This window comes from Sturnira hondurensis, unplaced genomic scaffold (assembly GCF_014824575.4).
Source record: "Sturnira hondurensis isolate 20B ecotype Veracruz unplaced genomic scaffold, ASM1482457v3 Scaffold0022707, whole genome shotgun sequence".
Classification (NCBI taxonomy): domain Eukaryota; kingdom Metazoa; phylum Chordata; class Mammalia; order Chiroptera; family Phyllostomidae; genus Sturnira; species Sturnira hondurensis.
The window spans coordinates 2,450,605-2,472,854 of NW_028095338.1; the positions used below are offsets into that span (position 1 = coordinate 2,450,605).

General features: G+C 37.6%; 1 protein-coding gene across 3 annotated transcripts in view; it reads left to right on the forward strand.

Moving 5' to 3' along the window:
- The window catches only part of BANK1 (B cell scaffold protein with ankyrin repeats 1), a 298,123-nt gene that overhangs the window by 273,443 nt on the left and 2,430 nt on the right, over positions 1 to 22,250 (forward strand). For 2 of the 3 annotated variants that reach the window (XM_037036243.1, XM_037036244.1), the window contains exons 12-15: positions 7,344 to 7,522; positions 12,578 to 12,641; positions 20,489 to 20,518; positions 21,521 to 21,576. In XM_037036243.1, the coding sequence (XP_036892138.1) occupies positions 7,344 to 7,522; positions 12,578 to 12,641; positions 20,489 to 20,518; positions 21,521 to 21,576 (329 nt within the window). The remainder of the gene's footprint in view (positions 1 to 7,343; positions 7,523 to 12,577; positions 12,642 to 20,488; positions 20,519 to 21,520; positions 21,577 to 22,250) is intronic. The other variant, XM_037036245.1, reaches the window with a different exon arrangement.

Genomic DNA, 22,250 nt, shown 5'->3' on the forward strand with positions numbered 1-22,250 from the left:
TTGGTTTTTTATTTAATCTTTATTATATATTTTTCCCATTACCATTTAGTCCCCTTAGATCCCCCTTCCACAGCAATCAGCACAGTGTTGTCCATGTCCATAAATCCCTTTTCGTCTTTGCTCAGTCCCTCCACACCCTGACCGCCCCACACTAGCTGTCATCCTGCTTTTCATCTATGAGTCTGTCCCCATTTTCCTTGTTAGGTCAGTTCATTAGATTCCACATGTGCATGAATTCATATGTTAATTTTCTTTCTCTGGCTGGCTTATTTTACTTAGCATAATTTTCTCCAGGTTCATCCATACACTGGCAAAGGGTAAAACTTTAACTTTCTTCCTTTTTACTGCCAATTAGTATTCCATGGGGTAAATATCATAATTGTTTTAGCCACCCATCTACTGATGGATACTTGGCCTGCTTCCATATCTTGGTGATTGTAAATAATGCTCCAGTGAACATAGGGTGCTTATATACTTTCAAATTAGTGTTTTGGATTTCTTCAGATATATTCCCAGAAGTGAGGTGGCTGGGTCAAAAAACAGATCCATTTCTAATCTGTTGCAGTATCTCCATACTGCTTCCACAGTGGCTGCACCAGTCTGCATTCCCACCAACAGCGCAAAAGGGATCCCTTCTCTCCACATCCTCCCCAGCACTAGTTTTTTGTTGATTTATCAATGATAGCCATTCTGACAGGTGTGAAATGATACCTCATTGTGGTTTTAATTTGCATCTCTCTGAAGATTGGTGACATTGAGCATCTTTTCATATGTTTATTGGCCCTCTGCATGTCCTTGTGGAGAAATGTCTATTCAGGTCCTTTGACCATTTTCTAATTGGTTGGAGTTTTTTGGTGTTGAGATTTGTAAGTTTTATATAAATTTTGGATATTAACCCCTTAACAGATGTATCAATGAATATGTTCTCCCATTCTATGGGTTATATTTTTATTTAGTTGATGATTCCCTTTACTGTGCAAACCTTTTTAGTTTGTTGTAACCCTATTTGTTAATTTTTTTCCTCTGTTTCCCTTGCCTGGGTAGGTATAGCCAATAAAATATCGCTACAAGCAATTTCTGAGATTTTGCTGCCTAGGTTTTCTTCTATGATTTTTATGGCTTCAGATCTAACATTTAAGTTTTTGATCCATCTTGAATTTACTCATTTGTGTGGTATAAGAACATGGTCTAGTTTCATTTTTCTGCGTGTATCTGTCCAATTTTCCCAACACCATTTATTGACTAACCTGTCTTTAGCCCATAGTATGTGCTTGCCTACTCTATCAAATATTAATTGACTATAACAGTATGGGTTTATTTCTGGTCTCTCTATTCTGTTCTGTTGACTTGTGTATCTTTTTTATGCCAGTCCCAGACCATTTTGATTACTATGGCCTTGTAGTATAGTTTGATATTAGGTAGTGTGATTCCTCCAACTTTAATCTTCTTTCTCAGGACCACTGATAATGGGGAGGTTGTGCATGTGTTTGGTGAAGAGGTACATGGGAAATCTCTGTATCTTCTACTCACTTTTACTGTGAACTTAAAACTGCTCTAAAATAAAGTATATTTTAAAAATAAATTAATTTATATTTAAAAACTATGTCAGTTGGTAAAAGGAATTTTTAAAATATCACTAAGTAATAACTCAGGAATGTTTTAACTCAAAAGGTAATCGGGGACAAATTTTGCCACTGAGTTATTTCAAACTCAAGTAAAAGAATTTTTCTCCTATATGAACCACGCCATGTGGTAGAAATATTAATGTAATGTGCTAGTTTTTCATTAAGAAAAGTGCATAATAATCAAAGTTAATGATGGGAAAGATATATATTATTACTGTTCAACTATTCATAATTTTTTAAAATCCCACAGACTAAAAATGATGATGATTTTTTGATGTGATTAGCAGTATCTTAATAATTCAAGGGTAGAACTTTTCTCCTTAAGTTTAGGAACAAGATAAAGATGCTATTATCAACATTTTTACTCACCTTTATACCAAAAGTTTCTAACAACTGGAATGACATAAATAAAAAGTGTAATTCTTGGGAAAGAGAGCATACTTTTTCATTATTTTTAGATCATATATCTACATATCTAGAAAGCATGACAGAATCAACTACAAAGCTCCTAAAATGGTTAAATATATTCAGAAATAATTTGGTTTTTTATGTACCAGCAATAATAGTCTGAAGACACCATGAAAGAAAAATAACTTATTCACTCTGCAATGGAAACACAAACAGTTCCCAATAAAAAAGGGAGAGGCACATCCTTTCCCTAGACAGGTAGATAAATAGTCAAAAGTCTTCTTAAAATGATTTATGGATTTAAGGAAACCCGAATAATTTTGAAAGGATTAAAAGAACTTATTTTTCCCCTGGGGAAAGAGACAACAGTTTGGGAGACTGCTTCTAATTCACAAAGAAAACAAACACACAAACAATCAAATAAATAAATAGGGCTCAAATTAAGCAACATTTAGAAAAATAAAAAGATGAAGGTAGCACCTTTTGCTATATATCTTATTAAAGTCTGTTACTTATGCAGTGCTTAAATCTATACATTTAACATTATATCAGCATGACAATCACTAGCAGTAAAAAAGGTTTTAGATCATAAAACTATTAAGGTTTTGTGCTTTTTTTTTTTACTCAAATAATGCAAAGTATTAGCGAAAGCACAATAAGACAGGCCCTTGTTCACCATCCCAGTGAGGCTGAAAACAGCAACGCAATCTGGGAAAGGAGGTTGGTATTGGTTATTAATAGCTCTGCAAGGATTTTAACTAAAAATTCTCCTTTTGGGAGTCTATTCTAAGATAATTAACAGCATAACAGCCAACGATTTGCGTAAAGGACTTTTAACCAACAATAATATATATTGTAGTAAGAATAAAAATTGATGACAGCAGCAGAATGGCTAAACACTTCATGGACCATACAAACTTTTTAGATATAATATAGCAACCCCCCCCCCCACACATTTCAAAGAATATTTAGTGGCATAGAAACATTCTTAGGTTATATGAATAAAAAAGACAGATAACAGGAAACAATATCAGTATAAGCTCAATTTAGAAAAAATAAAAGAAATGTACACTGAAAAAGGAGAAATACTGGAATGTTGACAGTCTTTGTCTCTCAAAGAGTGTAATAGTGAATGATCATCGTTTTGTCTTTTGGTGGATTTCTTTATTTTCTAAGTCGTGGGGAAAAGTCGTGTTCTAAATCCCCAACGATTAAAGTGAAACAGCAAAGAATGCATTGTTAGTGAAAAAATTATTCAGATGCTTGTCAACATTAGTCAGATGACTTTATTCAGGGGCACTGTGTTTTAAGTACAGGGACCAATGCAATGCAGTTTTGCAGTAAAAGAGAGACATTGGTCTCCTCTGAATACAAAAGGAAAAGTGACAGTTTATAGCCAAGCAGCAGAGCGTGTGGGACAGGCAGAGTATGGATGGAAAATCACTAAGAGAAAACATCAGGGGTAAGAGGGATTCTAGCTATGTCGATCTAGTAGGATTCCTGCTAAAGGCTGGCAGGTAGTCAGACATTCACCTGGGAGATGGTGGAAGATAAGGAAGCCAATCATACATGGAGGTTGATCAGATATCAAGTGCGGGAGATTCTGGCAAAACCGCTTCAGTATGTTGATGCTTGTGAAAATTAGGTACCACAAAGACAGACATGGAAGTGTAAAAGGTAAAGCTTAGTTGGAAGAGGACTCAGCGGAGTCTGACCAAAGTTTAATGAAGGAGAGACACTGTCATGTACCACCTTAAGTTAAGGAAATGTGGAGACTTACTTGCTTGTCAATTACAAATAAATCAACATTCCCGGTACCTGTTAGTCTGCCCATGTGAACCTGAGCTTATTTACCTGCCAATCCCCTAGCTATGGAAAAAATACGACTTCAGATTTAAAACTCGATCACTGGTTCTTTAAGTCCTGTTATTGACCAGTTTTTCCCAATTGCTCACAAAATACTTTGGTAAGATGGTACAGCAAGATAAGGCATACTGTCGTATATCTGGCGTGGTTTGGAGTGGCATGTATTCTATGGAGAAACCCATTAGGAAAGGGGAAGATATTTTCTTGTTGTGAAAAAACATAGTATTATTATGGAGTGTTAGAAATTAGAAAAAAGATATTACCTCTGATATCATCACAATAGAATAGCCGGTATCATCTTTAAAATTTTTCTTCAGTGCCCTATATGTACAACATTGACAATGTTAAGATTTTACTGTATATGCAATTTTGTATCCTGCTTTTGTACTTGTCATTATATAATAGGCACTTTTATGTTCCCACGAGGTCTTTTTAGTCATTCCTCTTATTTTAGTGACTGCCTAATATTTAGGTAGACATCTTATGTTTTAAATTCCTTTTTGTTGAGCAATCAAGTTGTTTCCTTTCAAGTTTTCAGTTAAAATATGTTCTAGCCAGTCACTTGGTAAACAGAAAGAATTTGAATGAAAAGCCCAATATGCTGTCTTACCTACAGATTCATATACTGACCACATGTTTCTTGATGTTTATATGATGAGCATTTGCTCAAATAGGATAACTTCTAGAAAGAATAATACTGAAGAAACTAAAAGTTTGCAGTTGATTGCACAGCCAAAAGGCTGTGAATCAATTAAAAAAACATAACTTTAGAATCTGTAGTTTGTCTTGAAGTTTTTACAGTAAGAGACCAAGAGGCTGTAGTATATACAGTTCACAGCCTGACAAATGCTTTTTGAGGAAAATTATGTTAAACTTACACTAGTGTGTCTGAAAATAAACTAAGTATGAAACTGGGAGGGAAGGAAAAAATCCCTCTAGCCCCTGCAAAATAGTAACCTAAGTGCAAAAAAGCAATTTTGCACACACTACTTAAAATCAACAGGTGGCACATTTTGGTTTGACTAATCTACCCTTAGGAGGAGAGGTGGTAAAGTTCCTTTGCAATTTATCATGCCTAATAGGAATTTATCAAGCAATTTTATTCTCTCTTATCAGATTTAGTGTGCAAAAAGTAAAAGCAGATGTATGGAAAAGCAGTCTAGCTGTCAACAACTCACATTCAGGACTTGGTACCTAGACTTCTGCTGTTCCTAACCTTTGTTCTTTTGCTATCTTTACACAAGTGTACAGAGCTGAACCCCCACCTCCCAAAAGTCATCTTACTTATATTTTAATAGCTAAAACTTGAAATACAAAAGGATGATTGAAATAAATTTTATTTCTAAAGATTCTTTTTTTTTTAAGTTCAGCTAAACTGAAGCTGGTACACTTTTCTGGGAAGACTTTTCTTGTAAAAACTTCCACAGAAAGCAGAAAATTCAGCTGCATGGTTACCTGAGATAAAAATGGATTCACACTTAGGTAAAGAGATGACAGGAGTGAGGTGCTAGTTAAATGGCATAGCTGTTAAGTGATGATGCTAAGCCTCCACGCTCTGGCTGGAACGGCAGGTAGACTCTTCCGCGAACTGCACCTTACAAATTGAATTGGAGTGTGGAGACCTATAAAAAGCACTGGTACAAGAAACTAGACTTCAGTTGTTATCTGTGCTTTTGGCTGCCGAACCAGTGAGCTCTGTGGTGACTTGGGCATCTCCAATTCCCCTGGGATTTCATGCTTTGTCATCCCAAAGGAAGAGATTTAGAGTACAGAATCTGTTGACATCTTGTTAGTTCTGGGGCAATAGGACTTCTAAAGAGAAAAGACAAGCCAAGAAAGCCCTGTGGGGATCAGAATGATGGGCCATGGAACAGTTTTATGGGCATGTAAGTCTTTTCAGAAAGATTTCTGTATCTTTGTCCCCAGATTCCCTGCTAGATTTCCACTCAAATCTGAGAGCAACATTAGAAGTTGTTTCAAGAGAGCCCCGAGGCTCAAGTCTCCTTCACATACTCAATCCTACTACAAAGGACTTGAAACTTCTCTTTTCCAGACTAACCAATCTTAATACTATCAAAGAACCCTAATTACTAGAGAATTTTAATTCCCTCTTATCTCCCCAGTCCCTGTCAGTCTCTTCTAGTTGATCTATTTCTTTCCTGACAAAGGGACCCCAATAAGGAGTGACTCTCCAGGGACAGCTCTTTAGTGCACTTTGGTTAGGATTACCTATTCTCTGCTTCTAGACTTACGGGCATATTTAGATCTGACAGTGCGTAATACCTCTACTGCTGCAACTGGGTTACCGCATCCCTTCTGAGATAAAACAGTTAAGTGTGTTGGACTTCGGAAAAATATGTAAATGAGAAGGTATAAATTCAAATGAGTTCTGTAGCTGGGCAGGTAGCACAACTATGATACCATGCAGTGATCATCAGGAGTGGCAGGGCTTGGGGTAGCCAGGAGAACACAGAGCATTCCTAAAGGCAAGCAGGCGGTTCATGCAGTCTCCCAACACCGTGTGGGACAGATCACTGGATTATCCCATGGTCTGCAGTGTGCTGCCTCTGTACTTCCGGCCAGACTCTGGTGTGGCATTAGCAGCCACACATGGGAAATGGGAACGTCTAAGGTTCTTCTTGTGCTGAACAAATAAGACATGGAATGCTCCAAAAATAAACTCCTGAAAAGAAAGCCATTCACCACAAAGTGATCAGCAATGATATATTTTAAATCTTCCAAGAATAAACTCTCAGCCCTGGCTGGTGTAGCTCAGTGGATTGAGCAAAGGCCTGTGAACCACACGATAGTGGTTCGATTCCCAGTCAGGGCACATGCTTGGGTTGCTGGCCAGTTCCCAGCAGGGGACTCCCAGAGAGGCAACCATACATTGATATTTCTGTCCTTCTCTCCTTCCCTTCCCCTCTAAAGATAAATAAATAAAATATTTTTTTAAAAAAGAATAAACTCTCAAATAATCCTAACCCTCTTATGGCAGTACGATTTTGGTTCAGATCTCTTTTCCCAAAGCTAAAGAGATAATTTTTAGTCTACAATGATTTATTATTAATTGTAATGCTAGCATTTATTTAGCTTACTCTGTGGCAGGTGCTACGCTAAGTATTTTGTGGGGATTTCTCAGAGTAATCCTCACAAAAGACCAGGCAGTAGGCACCACCCATGGCTAGTGCGGGGCAGAAACTTTGCTGCTGTTCTTCCTCTCCACTTTCTTTCCACTGGTGCAAAACAGTGTTTTTAACCATAACACAAGTGTCAGGTACACCATCCTTAGAAAAAAAATCATTTAAAAACCTCTATTGATTTATTCTGTAGCGGCTCATACACCCGCAAGAACAAGAAACCTAAGCTGTTAATTTTTTAGTTTTCCTTTTCTGGTTGTCATAGGTTCGCTTCTTGTTGAAACACCCTCCCCTTCTTTCACAGACAGACCTCGGGCGGAGAGTCAAGCCTGTTCCACTGTGAGGGGCTACCTGGCTGCGGGGCAGGAAGAACTCATCCTCCTGCAGGAGAAAGTGAAGAGTGGGAAACTGTCTGTGGACCAAGCCCTTGAGAAATTTAAACACTGGCAGATGGGAAAGACTGGCCTGGAAATGATTCAGCAGGTAATACATCCCCTTCCAGAACATTCTCTTACAGAGCTCCTAGCCTCTTTGTCAAGACTGAGTCTTCACAAGAAATATATGTTCTTTGGGGGGGGGGTTTGTTTGTTTTTTTAAGATTTTATTTATTTATCTTTAGAGGAGAAGGGAAGGAGAGAGGGAGAGAAATATCAATGTATGGTTGCCTCTTGTACGTCCCCTGCTGGGAACTGGCCTGCAACCCAGGCACGTGCCCTGACTGGGTTGTTTTTAAATAGACACAAAGATAAGATGTTTTCAAACTACTAATCAAAAGCTGGAAAATATCCAGACTTCGCATTTACAGATCATTGGTGAATTCAATGCCAGAACCCAATGTATTAGACCTAAAACCTAACCAACTTCTAAGGCTATCGTTAGTACAGTGAATGTTTTATGAGTCTCATTGATGAAATTAGGGTGACACCTAATTAGTTACACCTTCAAAGTAGGTATCTTGGGACCTCACGTATTTCTCCTAATTGCCATCAGCTGCCTTTTTGTATTTCCCTCAATCTCATCAAGGGTCTGAAATTTCTTCCTTTTCAAAGGTGATTTAATTTTAAGAAAAGTCAGAAGTCACGGAGTGTCAAATCTGGGCTATAAAGGGACTGAGTCACGTGGGTGATTTGTCTTTCACCAAAAAACTCTGCACAAGACATGATGCATGGATGGGCACATTGTCATGATGAAGCTGCCAATCACCAGTTGCCCATAGCTGCGGCCTTCTGAATCATCTGAATAGTTTCCATGGAGGAATGTTCAAGCTTAATGCACAATTTGATACAGATTTCTTGCTCTACTCAGTCATTTTGAATGCAATGGCCACACTATACACATGCTCACTTAAGGGTGTCTACCGCCCCCACTGACTAGAACAGTGAGGTCATCATTGTTCACACATGCACATTCTGGTCCACTCTCCTGGGCTGCCAGGTTACGTCAATGTCCTTGTTATACTAATGATGGTTGGACTTTTTCCAAACAGACCTCGGATGTGTTTATGTACGTCCGCATGGGTATGTATTTCAGATCAGCTTAGTCTTGTCTTCTGTAAATTTACATTCTGAGAGGTGATTAGAGATTAGAGTAAGTAGTTCAGAGATAAAAATGAAAACAAAATATGCCATATACACCCTGTGAGATTCCTCAGTGAGGGCTTATTTTATGTATCCCACAGGCTTATCTCTTCTAAAACATTCCACGAGTTTTTATCTTCTCGTTATGGGAAGCCCAGTGTCTTCCCAATCAGTTGCCTGGCAGGTGTTTGATAAAACACATTTAATTAGCTAGTTTACATCAAAGTATAAATAATCATTAATAGCTTAATATTCTATCTTTACCAGGGGATTTTTTTTTCCTTGAAACAACACTTAGAAAAACAACACTTAGGAAAGCATTTTTTAACCACATGGAAATGAGCCCCCGTGGTGAAATTTGAACAATATGGCACATACGCAGGAGATCGTTTAGGCAAGAGGCCTGTCCCGGTACATCTGAGATGACCCCATATCAGAAACCACCTGTCTCTGGGGGCCGCTCTGGCTGTGGGCCAGCGTTTAAACATGGCTCGGACATTCCAGGGCTAAGCAAGGACAGTGATTTTGCTAAACAAATGTGCAAGAACGCCGACTGTAGAGTTCCGCGACTGAGCGCTGTTCATGCTTCTCCATCTGTGCCAGTGCCGCCGCCACCCAACATCCCTCTTCTCCTGAAACAGGGGAAACCTGCTTAAGGGCACACATACAAAGAAAGCTCTTTCCTCGAAGTGCCTGATTATCTGAATTTTGTTGAAAGAAGTCAGTTCTACTCCCTCTTCCTTAGACCCTTCAATAATAAAGTTTACAATTTAGAGTAATCCAATCTAGCCGCCACCTTGGAAATATCTTCACTAGTAGTTTTATTAAAAATTTGGCTATTGGTTATTCCTATTTTGTTTGTGTATTTATATTTAATATTGTTTTGGAAAGAATTGAAGGGGGTCCGTCCATACTCACTACTTTGAGACTGATCTGACTTACCTAATATAAAGGGGCAGTGGGATAACGAATAAGATTAGTATTGATGCAAAACAACACAAAAAAATTAACCTGTAATTTTGAAAGCAAGCACTAAGGCTACTTTCCAGAAGACCCCAAATTTTAGCCATTCTGGCTGAATACTGTTCTAGGTATCAGTCAGTCCCTTTCCTCTTTCCTCCCCATCTTTATTGAGATGTAATTGACATGTGACATTTTGTAAATTTAAGGTATTCAGCCTTAGCTGGGTAGCTCAGTTTGCGTGTTGTCCAGTGCACCAAAAAAGTTGTAGGTTCAGTCCCCAGTCAGGGCACATAACTAGGTTGTGGATTCAATCACTGTTTGGGGCACATATGGGAGGCAACCAATCAATGTGTCTCTGTCACGTAGATGCCTCTGTCTTGGTCTGTCCACCTCCGTCTCTCTCTAAAATCAATAAGCATATCCTCAGGTGATAATTTGAAACAAATTTAAAGTGTTCAAAGTGTTGATTTGTTACACTTGCATACTGCAAAATGGTTACCACCATAGTGCTAGCTAACGTTTCCATTGTGACATACTTACAATTTGGGTGGGTAGAGGGAGTGAGAACATTTAATATCTACTCTTTAGCAAATCCTAAGTATATAATACAGTGTTGTTTTCTATAATCACTATGCTGTACATTAGATCCCCAGAACTTGTCTTGTAGCTGAAAGTTTGTATCATTTGACCAACATCTCACCCCCATTCTCTCAGTCTCTGGTAACAAGCACCATTCTACTCTCTGCTTTTAGGAGTTTGATGTTTAGAGATTCAACATGTAAGTGATATCATGCAGTATTTGTCTTTCTCTCTCTGACATTCTTTACTTAACATAATGCCATCAAATCATGTCCATCCATGTTGTTGAAAATGGCATAATTTCCTTCTTTCTCATGACCGACAAATATTCCACTAAATATATTACATATGAAATATATATAATATCACATCTTCTTTATCCATTCACCCACTGACAGACAGTTAGGTTGTTCCCTTGTTGTGGCTGTTGTGAACAATGCCACAGTGAGCGTGGGATTGCAGGTGTCTTCAGTATCCTGTTTTCATTCCTTCTGAGAGATAGTCAGAAATGAGCTTGCCAGATCATGTGGTTGTTGTACTTTTAATTTTTCAGGAACACACATACTATGTTCCATATGGGGAAACCAATTTACATTTCCACCAACAGTATTTGGGGTTCTTTTTGCTCCACACCCTGCTAATGCTGTAATCTCTTGTCTTTTTGAATATAGTCATTGTAACCAATGTGAGGCAGTATCTCATTGTGGGTTTGATTTGCATTTTTCTTTTTTTTTTAAACATTTTATTTATTTATCTTTAGAGGGGAAGGGAAGGAGAGAGGGAGAGAAATATCAGTGTATGGTTGCCTCTGGTGTGTCCCCTGCCGGGAATTGGCCTGCAACCCAGGCATGTGCCCTGACTGGAAATCGAACCACGATACTCTGGTTCACAGGCCCGCGCTCAATCCACTGAGCTACACCAGCCAGGGTGCATTTTTCTTTTAATTAGTGATGTTGAGCACCTTTTCATGTATCTGTTGGTCATTTGCATGTCTTCTTTGGAAACATTTCTATTCAGTTTCTCTACCCATTTTTTTAACCAGGTTATTTGGGGTTCTTGTTGTTGTTTGTTTTTTGCTACTAAGTTGTATGAGTTCTTTATGTGTTTTGGATATTGACCTCTTATCAAGTATAAGATTTACAAATATTTTCTCTCATGCTATAGGTCACTTTTTTATTTTGTCGATTTGTTTTGCTCTGTAGAAGGTTGATGTAGTCACACTGGTTTACTTTTGCTTTTGTTGCCTGTGCTTTTGGCTATCATATCCAAAACAGGTTGCCAAGACCAATGTCAAGGAGCTTTTCTCCTACATTTTCTTAGTCCTTAATATTACAGCCCAGACAACAATCAGAACAAAACATTAATGTTCTCCCATGTTCTTAACATTTGTGGATTCACATTCAATCCCATACACTTCATTATTACTTTTGTAGTTTATAAAAATATTCATTTATACATGGAGGATGAATCTATCAGAGGTAACTGTAGTTATATTGTTATTGACAGAGGCATTATCTTAGGAAATTAGCAGGAAAAAATGGCACAAACAGAGTTAATAATAGAAGAGTTTCTAGACTAATGAAGACCCCCGCAGAATCCCTGGAGCTGAAAGTAAGGTGATTGAGAAGGTAAAAACCTCATCTTTCATTTTCTTCATTTCCGCTCGAAGCACTAGGTGCCTAATTGCTCTACTCAGGAGAGTAACTGCAAGGCAATGAAAACAACTCTCTCTTTAGGAAATGTGGTTTATTGGTTCCAGGGGAAGAAACCCTTAGGGAAAAGCATTACTCTTAGGTTTTCCCCTAAAAAGGGATTTTCAAATGTTAGCTTATTTTATATTATGGTTAAAAAGAATAGATGTTCAATGCAGAATATCTGGAAAGAATGATCGCAAATTAGCTAAGAAGGAGAATCCAGTTGTGTTCCCTTTGCTCCTGCGTCCCTGGTTCTTGGACAGGATTCCTGGGGAGGACTGTATGCTACAGAAGCTGCAACTGGGCTCCGGCTGCAGCAAGTCATCATTGTTGTGTCACTCCCCTGCCTTCTGTCACTAAATAGCCAGTGTAGACCCTTAGCTGTTAGACTGGCAAGACAGCTCCCAAAAGAATGGGGCTCTGGATTCCAATCCTAACTCTACCACTTACAACTGTGTGATTTGGGAAAGTTACTTAACCTGTTTGTATTTCAGTTTCTGTTCATGAAATATGGGATGATGGTGTTTTCTATCTACTTCATGAAGTTGTGAGGATTCAGTGAGATAATACATGTAAAGTATCAAGAATCGTTACTGGGACATTCTCAATACCAAATCAGTACTAAGTAGCTGTGGTGGTACTGGCGATGGTAATGGGTGTTTCATGTTGATCCATGACAAATTCATAAATCTTGACTTCTGTTTCCTGGTTGTTTCCTCATTTAGGAAAAACTGCGCCAACTAAGAGATACCATTATCGGGAAGAGACCAGAAGAAGAAAATGTCTATGGTAAGTAAAATTGGCCTATTATTCAAAAATGATAGAGTGATGAAGCGGAAAATACAAGGATTTTGGAGTTAAGCCAGCCATAGTTCATATCTATACTCCATCACTTTCTGGCTGTATAACCAGACAGTGTCCTCAATCTCTAGCACTCAGGTTTCTTGTCTGCAAAACAGGACTAATTATACATATCTGAAAGTAGTTTGTAAGTTAACAGATGCAATACTTTCACCTTCTCTGACCCATAGTGGGCATTCAGTAAATGCTAGCTATTTTTTTCCTTTGATTTTGATGTAAGTTGCAAAAATGATGATTTTGCTTCAGTTTCATTTATCCAGGAGCCATTGTAGAGTATTAAATTTTTAAGTAGTCATACTTTTTTAATAAGGTAGCATAGTCTCAATACAGTCAGTTCTCACAATTGTCCACACGTGGACCATTTTAATTCGTCAATCTCCGGTTGCCTTCCCCTACAGCTAGCGTGTTCCTTGGCAATGCAGATTTCCCTTGCTAATAACTAACAGTTGCTCTCCAGTGGTGCAGCAGGATTGGGGGAGGACTCATCTCAACGTTCACACAGAGCAAACAGTATTAAGATGGTAAATCCTCTCCAAAGATAAACAACACATTCCAAAATTGAAAATAAATATGTTCTCACTACCTGACCACTCTTTCCCCAAGTCCCTACTTTTCCACAGATAATTAAAAACTAACAACCACTAGCAAAGCTCGAGAGCCTTCCTCTCTTCCATTTTCAATAATACTGCATAGCTTTCAGCTAGTGCTTAATGTGGAAATTCACCCTGTTCAAATTCATTTCCTTTTCATATTACTAGGTTGTTATCTACTTTCCCATAGTGAATTCTTCAAGCTCTCCTAGAAATGTTTCCTAAAAGAGAAATACTTTCTACAGTAATTAAGGTAATAAACATGGGACTAATTTATAGATTACCAAATTCTACAGACTTCCATTCTAATGCAAAATAAGATGAAAATTTTTAAAAGTATAAAATTAAAAAATATATAAATGATTTTACTAAGTAACATTAAGTCATAGTAGCAGCTAATATTTACTGACTACCTACAACACATGTAATATTACCTTATTAATTTATTACAATAACTTTTTGAGGTAGGCATTGGTTTCAATTTATAAATAAGGGAACTGAGACTCTGAGAAGCTAAGACACCCAAAGACACACAGATCAGAGACTAAAACCGATTTCTGTTTAAATCCAAAATCAGTGCTCTTCATCATTGACGTCCTAAGTAGGGATCAGCTAGCTTCCCTTCCAGCCAAAGTGGAATAAATAGTACCAAATAAATTCTTCCACTGTACAGAACACTAATACTGAGCAAGAATATGACATACCTGAGTTCAGAGAGTAAACAATAGGCAACCTAAGGCTATAATCCCAGAGACAAACAAAGCTTCTGTGGTAGCTCTCATGATTCCCAGACACTGAGTTCCTGGCCACAGCCTGTGCAAAACCAGGCAGTCCTGTCAAGCTGCGGAGACAAAGATCAGAGATCAGGGCAGCTCATGTTGCTGGAGGGTGTGTGGCAGGTCACTGCAGCAGTAGCTGTGTAGAGGCGACCTCAGAGGGAGTAAAGGACAGTTCAGGTCTGTGGCTGAGAGACGAACTGTGCAAGCGCACAGCAAGCCCACCTGAGAGGTGCAAGAAAGCAGTTTTTTAGGACACTACACACAGAACAGAGACACTAGAATTTGAGCAGAATTAGGGAAAATCCACACTAAGATATTTGAGTCCCTACCCAGCCAGGGTGGAAAGGTCTTTTTGGCATTTTGTTAAAATACCTGGCATCCTGCAGTGAACACCAAGAGATGTGTAGACTAAGGACCATGACCTAGAGTAAGACCTACCCTAGATAGGCCATAACAAAGCCTACAACCAAGCCTCTATAAGATCCATGTGAATCATACAGGGAAAAAAATCTAATATTTTACATCTGCAGGCTTTGTGTAATTTTCAGTGTTCTTTACTCCTTAGCGAGGATCTACGTTTCTGTTTTCACTGTCCCCTCACCCAATATGACATATTTAGCACTGATTGTTATGTTCCAGTTTTGCTGTGTGTGAATTCTCTAATTTCATTTATCTGAACATGCCTTCATTTCAACAAATTTTTGAAGGATGTTTTCTCTGGATTTACAATTCTATGTGGTCATTTTTATTTTTAGCACCTCAATAATATTACTATATTGTCCTTAGTCCTTCATTGCTCCTGTTAAGAAATCAGAAATATTTTTCTCATTTTCCCTCTATATAAAATGTGACTTTTTTCCCCTGGCTGCTTTCAAAAGTATCTCTTTATCTTGGCTTGAAGTAGTTTCACTACAGTTGCCTATATGGATTCTTCTTAACAGTTATGCTCTTTGGAGTTTTCTGAAGTTCTTGGAACTGTATGGAGGTGGCTTACATTAAAATTGGAAAGCTTTGGTTATTATTTCTTTTAAAACGTTTTGTCCCAAACACACCCTTTTCTCCTCTGGGACTCTCGTCATATTCATGCTAGACTGTGTTGTATTGGTCTACGTGTCTCCGAAGTGCTGTTCTTTTTAAAGATTTTTATCTTCTTTTTTATTATAGTGGATAATTTCTATTGATCTGTCTCCAACTTTATTGATTCTTTTGTTACATCTAATCTGCTGCTAAGCTCATCTGATAAATGTTTATTTATTTTATTGTGATTTTAAATTAGATAACTTCCATTTGTTCCTTTTATATAGTTTCAAATTTTGCTGAGATTTCCTATTTATGCACTCCTGAAAATCATATTTTTATGTAGTTAATTATGTGTATCAGAGCTGCTTTAAAATCTGTGCTAAAGTCAATAATGGATCACCTCAGGTTGTTTTCATTGACAGTTTTCTTTTGCTTCTCTGTGGATTAGTTTCTGGTTTCTTTGAATCTCTTCCTTTACAAAAATGAGTGCTGAACATTATAGATAATCTATTGTATTTTCTGAATTCTGTAAAATTCTTCAGATGAATGTGGGTTCTTTCTTTAGTAGGCAGTTCGATTACAGACATGAACTCACATTGGTTCAGCTCTGAGCCTCTTTCAGTGTTGACTTGGAGAAAGCCCCGTGTCTTTTCTAAGGCGCTCAGTGGGCGCTCGGTGCACCTAAGCTGGGAGTTACAACATATAAAAAAGGGAAAGATACGAAGACAATCATGTAAAGACAAAAAAAAATCTGTAAAGATAAGTGAATTATATGGTTGTAAAATCTTTATAGAATGAAGTTTAAAGTATGGAATATGAAGAATCAGGTACCAAGAAGAGGAAAGAATAAGGTAGGAGGTATGAAGTGGGGAGTGTAAGACATGAAGCCTGAAGAGGTACACTGTTGTCTCTGAGTAGATCCTAATCATTAACGATGCATATTTTAGTTCCAAAGCACTAGTAAACAAATAGATTAGAGATGGATACACACACACACACACACACACACACACACACACACACACATACATGGGAGTCTAGTAGAGAAAATAAAATGGTGCACCAAAAAGCCATTTTATTCACCAAAAAATAAAGCAGACAGTTAACAAAAGAGGAATATGAACAAAATAGTTTAAAAATAAGAAAAAAATAATAGTATTAAACTGAGTCATATTAATAACTACTATGTAATGTAAATGGATTACGTATTTCATTTAAAGGTAAATATTTTCAGACCAGATAAAAAGTCATACCCAACTTTATGCTATCTAAAAGGCAGGTATTTTAAATATAAGACACAGACAGGCAAGTGTAACAGAGTACAGGATCCGCCATGCCAATCGTAAGCATAAGAAAGCTGACATGGCTGTATCGGTACAAGACAAGATAAACTTCAACACAAACCGTATTACAAGAGATAAAAGAGGATATTGCAAAATGATAAAAGGGCAGTTCACTAGGCAGGCATAAAAATCCTAAATATTTGTGTTCTTTATACTATACATGTACTTAGAAATTTTATCAAGAAGCAAAATTTGATAATGCTCCGAGGTGTTTTTACCTTTCTCTTAGTAATTGAATGAACAAATATATAAAAACCAGTAATAACACAGAAGACCTAAACCATGCCATCAACTAGCTTATCCAGTTAACATTTACAGAACAAGACACTGAAAATAATTCAGAAGACATGCTTGTTGAGGGTGGATACATGGAAGGTTCACCAAGATAAGAAATTTGCTGCACTAGCAGAAAAAAATTTCAGTGAATGTCAGAAGATTAAAATGCTCAGAGTATGTTCTCTGAGAGAATTCAGTCCTTTGAAATTTTATATTCTTTTACCACAACAGAATTAAAATTTAATTAATTAGAAAAAGCTCTCAAAATATTTAGGAATTGAATACATTTCAAAATAACAGATCAAATGAGAAATTATCAAGAAAATATTTCAGCCTAGATAATAATGAAAAATAATGTATCAAAACTCACAGAATGCAACTAAAACCACTTAGACAAACATATATGACTATAAATGTTACAATAAAGATAAAAGATTAAGGTCAATGATCTAAGTTTTCACCTTAAGAAACTAGAAAATGAAAAGCAAACTTAATCCAAAAATAAAGGTATGAGAAAAATAATAAAAATAAGATTGAAAAATTCATAGAAAATGAAAGATATGACTAGAGAAAATTTTAAAAACCAAATATTAGTTATTTTAAAACATAAATAAAATAGTAATACCATGACAAAAATGATCATGGAAAATATGGAAAACTAGAGTTACTTATATCTGGAATTAAAATGAGGCTATCACAGTAGATACTATAAAAATAAAATGATACTAACAAAGTATAATGAAACATATATCTCTACAATGACATATTCATAAAAATGCCAATACATTTAATAACTTAAATTAAAAGAACGAATTACTTAAAAAACAAAACTTACCAAAACTGACTCAAAAAGAAGGAAAAAACTATGCTTCCCTGAGTATACCTCTTTGTGTAGTCTGCCTTTTAAAACTCTGTAACTATTTCACATGTTCAACAAACAAGAATGGGGCTGGGAAGAAGAAAAAAATGGAATATAAACCAAAAAATAAAGAACCTTATTGATGTTACAAATAACATTTACACTGAGAGGGATAGAAAAAAATAAGTTGAGAAAACAGAACATTCTAAGGCTAAAGTTAAAAAGAAAAAAGTACATAAAAATGATATTCTATACTTCATTTGGTAGGGCTTATTGCCCTGCAGGGGTTTGGTTTAGCAATTTCAAAACAGCTTTGTGTATATTGTAAGATTGAGCAAATAAATGTACTACAGGAGCCTGTTTTCCTATTGTTAGAGAAAGGAGTTACAACCAAGAAAAGAAGGGAGCTTAGAATGAATCTTGTGGTATTAGATTGGAATTGGAGGTAAGAATGTAACAACTCGTGGTTATACATGTACGACAGAGATATAGAAATGAAATTGTGTTCATAAATGTCTGTACATGTTTTTAGCTCTGTCTGCTGAGAAGACCTAGAAGCAATGACAGCTTGGCATCAATGAGAATATCTACACCTAAGTCTTAGTTTACAGAAACAAATGTCCGAAATGCATGTGAAAAGATGCTCAAGACATTTAATCATAGGAAAGGGCAAATGAAACTACGGTGAGATACCAAAACACAACAAGTATAATGGTTGCAATTTTTGAATATCGTCAGTGCTGTGATTAGGATGTGGGAAAACCGGACACGCCCCTCACGCACTGCTGATTGGCGTGTGACTCGTTGTGTTGACTCTAGAAGAGTTAAGCAGGCACTTAGGACGTTGCCTAGCTGTTCCACTCCTAGGTATTTTTTCAAGGGAAATGTAAGTATGTGTCCATCTAAAGACATAGTCCCAAAAGTTTATAGCAGTTTCATTCACAATAACCACACTGGAAATAGTAACCCAAACGTCCAATAGGAGAACAGATCGTAACATGGCAGTCTATTTATACAATGGATACATACTGTCATTGGGAAGGGACGTCACTGGGAAGGGACTGGCTGAGGCAGGTGTGCCCCAGCGTGGTTTGGAACGTGTGGGTTCCTGACTCCATGCAGGCAAGATTGTAAGGCATGAGTACAGGTGATTTTGAGAGTACGTTTATGAAAGCTGGGGACAGTGAGACAAAGGGGGAGCTTGGGACAGAGGAACCAAGATCTTAGGAACAGCATTGAGCCTAGGCAGAGCCGCTTCACCTCTTAGATAGTAAGGAAAACAATCAGGCCTAGGTGGGGCTGCTTAGACTTGGAAAGCAAGTCACAGAGACCAGAGGAGTGAGCCAAAGCCGGGTTGCTTGCCTCATAAGAAAAGGTCCCTCCAACAGAAGTGAGCCTAGGCTGGGCTGCTTAGACTCAGGAAACAAGTTACAGGGGCGAAAGGGGGGCCCTCAGAGACAAAATCGGGGCGGGGGTTGTCTGGGATGAGCTACTACTGCCCACTGCTCCCCTGGTTGCGAGTCTAGTCAGAACCCTTAGAGCCTAGGAGAAAGAAGGCAAGAGTATACACTGCAGGAAAGGGGGGGATGGGTGTGCCCAAAGAAAGGTGCACACTGGGTCCTTTGTCTTGAGGGTTATCTGGTTTTTGTAGGCAAGAATTGTAGGGGAGGTATTAATCAGATTATCAGCTTTTGAGGTATGTCCTTCAATATGTTGATGTATCAAAATGAGTGTGTAGTGGGGTTTGGGATCATTCTCTGGACAGCTTCCCCTCTGTCTTGGATATGGCTCTAATTGTATTTTTGTTGTTATTTATTCCCCTGACTTTGCCATTCTAGAGTTTGGCTGGCACTAATGACACTAACTGGGTCTCCGTTAGTTCTCTTCCTGAATACTTGCTCTCTGACTGGAGAGGAGAGTTGCCTATGGTTAGGGAAGATAAGACCTTGTGACTCAGTAGCTGGCTGCTAATTGTTTAACTATTATACCTCTACCTCCCTATTCCACTTGTCAGAAAATTTTCCTAGCTTCTTACTAACTTGCCTCACACACTATTCAGCAATAAATAGGAATACTTACTGTTATAAATAACAACATGAATGAATCATACATATATTACGCTGCGTGAAAGATACTAGACACAAATATCTGGCTGGTGTGGCTCAGTGGATCGAGTGCTAGCCTGCAAAATAAAAGATTGCCAATTCAATTCCCAGTCTAGGATACATGCCTGGGTTGTGGGCCAGGTCCCCAGTAGGGGGCGCGTGAGAGGCAACCACACATTGATGTTTCTCTCTCTCTCTCTTTCTCCCTCCTTTCCCCTCTCTAAAAATAAATAAATAAATAAAATCTTTACATAAGAAAAGAAAGAAAGATACTAGACACAAAGAAGTACGTACTGTAAGATTCCATTTATCTCGCATTCTAGATAAAACAACTCTAATGGAGATAGAAATCAGGTCAAGTGTTATCAGGAGCAATGGCAGGGTGAGGACTGACGTAAGGGGACATAAGAGGATTTTCTGTGGGAGAAATTTTCTCTATCTTAACTGGCTATATATATTTGTCAGAAGCATACACTGAAAAATGTTTGAATTGTACAGTATATAATTATTACTGAATAATGTTAACTTCAAACAAAGGAGTAGCCCAGCCTAAAACAATATTATAGCAGAATAGCAAGCTTTTATTAAGTGTCAAACATATCTAAAATATATTTAGAAACAAGCAACAGGAGGAAGAAAAACTAATAAAACATTATTTCTCACACTTGATGGAGGTATTTTTTAAATCAGATTGTGAAATTTCATGCTCACCTTAAAGATACATAGTTAAACCAAAAAAAGAAGACTTAAAATACATATTGAACAAAACTCACTAGAATGTGTTTTTCTTTTTTATCTTCTAGACAGGCTCACCATTGTGCACCATCCAAATGGTAAGTGCTTGGTATTTATTGAAGGCTCTAGGGCTAAAACAAAGCCCATGGTAAACCAATTTCAATATAAATTAAACCTAATACCATTAGGCAGACCAGTGTAAAATCTCACATAGCTTTTGTATTTATATGCAAAACCACTTGGCAGTCAAAATACTGTGATGGTTCTAGAATAGCAAGGGCTCGAGGCATTGTTATGTAGTAAAAGAAGCTTATACTTTGAACTCTGCTGGACCTGGCTCTCTACAACTTACTAGTCGTGACCTTCCGCAAGTCACTTAAGCTTATTAGACCTCAGTTTCCTCCTGTGAAACACGGATAAGAATCCCACCGTGGGAATTGCTGTGAAGATATATGTGAATAAGAGCAGATGTTTGATGAATGGAAGTTATTAATAGAGCAAATGAAATTGGAATAACACTTGAGAGAGTGATTCACTTTAGTGTGATGGAGAGAAACGTGTGCAGAATGTTGGGAGGGCAGAGAGAAAGTAGAGGTCGGCCATGCAGCTGTGGGATAATCCAGAAGCAGTCAGCTCTGGCCAGAACGGAAGCACTGACTGGGAGCCGAAGCTAGCGGTGAGGCTGCGACGGAAAACGGGAAGCCTGTGGTAAAAGCAGGAGGGCAGTAGCATAAACCAATGGAGAGTAGTAGAAAAATTGTTTTCTTAAAAAGTGTATTTTGCAACTGGCGAATCCTGGTAATTGGAGAAAAGAAAAAGAGGAAGAAGGTGTCATCACAAGTGGAGGTTGTTATTCAAAGGTGTTAGACTGTTTCTGGGCAGAAGCAACTCCTCAGCATCCTACTCAAGTCAATTGGTGTAGGTGGGAGAATCGGCGTACTTGCCAAAGATGCCTTTTCAATATGCCCCTGCATCGCCTCAGTAATTTTTCCCCTTACCCATACCTTACCCTTTGCATATGTAATTTTGAATGTGCTGAATAAATGAATGATTAAATGTATAAATGACTAAAGAGATAGTAACAGAGTTTGTACTTCTAGGTAATGAAAGTGTTCACAACGAAAATACTACATATAGCACACCTTTTGGCAATAAGGTAGGCTGTATTTATCTTAATTTTTTGTAAAAAGGAAAAAAGAATTTTGTGGAGAAAGAACATAAGAGCTTTCTATCCTGATTATGCATTGAACCATACTAAAAATATGAATAAAATAGGTTACATAACCATTTGTGTGCAAAATTCATGAGCAGTAACTTAAAGAAATTAACTATTTGGGAAAAAGCAAAGAAGGAACTTGATCTAAGGAAAAAGGAATAGAGGCCAGAGTGTAGTTCGAGTCCACATTTAGGGACCAAATAAATCTTAGAGGCGATATGAAGGCACAATCTTTATGGTGAGTCTATTTGAACCACAATGTATACAGTCTTTAACGTCTCGGTCTAGAAAAAAACGTAACCCCACAATTGTGTTCATGTGCATATGTACTACTTCACATCGCAGAGTCAGCTGAAAAAAGATTGCTAATGAGAAGCTCTAGACACACTAGACAAAGACAGCAGCGGTTGAAAAGCAAGACCAGTTCAAAACAGCACTGATAATGTCCTGCACACAAATTTCTCTTCATAAAAATTGTTATTCCCCCTATCTATTTATTGATAAGATGTAGGGAATTTGCAGTGTTACTTCAGGTCATGTGGCAGCTGGATTTCCTGCAAAAAAATCCAGAATTAGAGCCCTTGTCAAGTTCTCGTAATAAACCAATTGGAGTG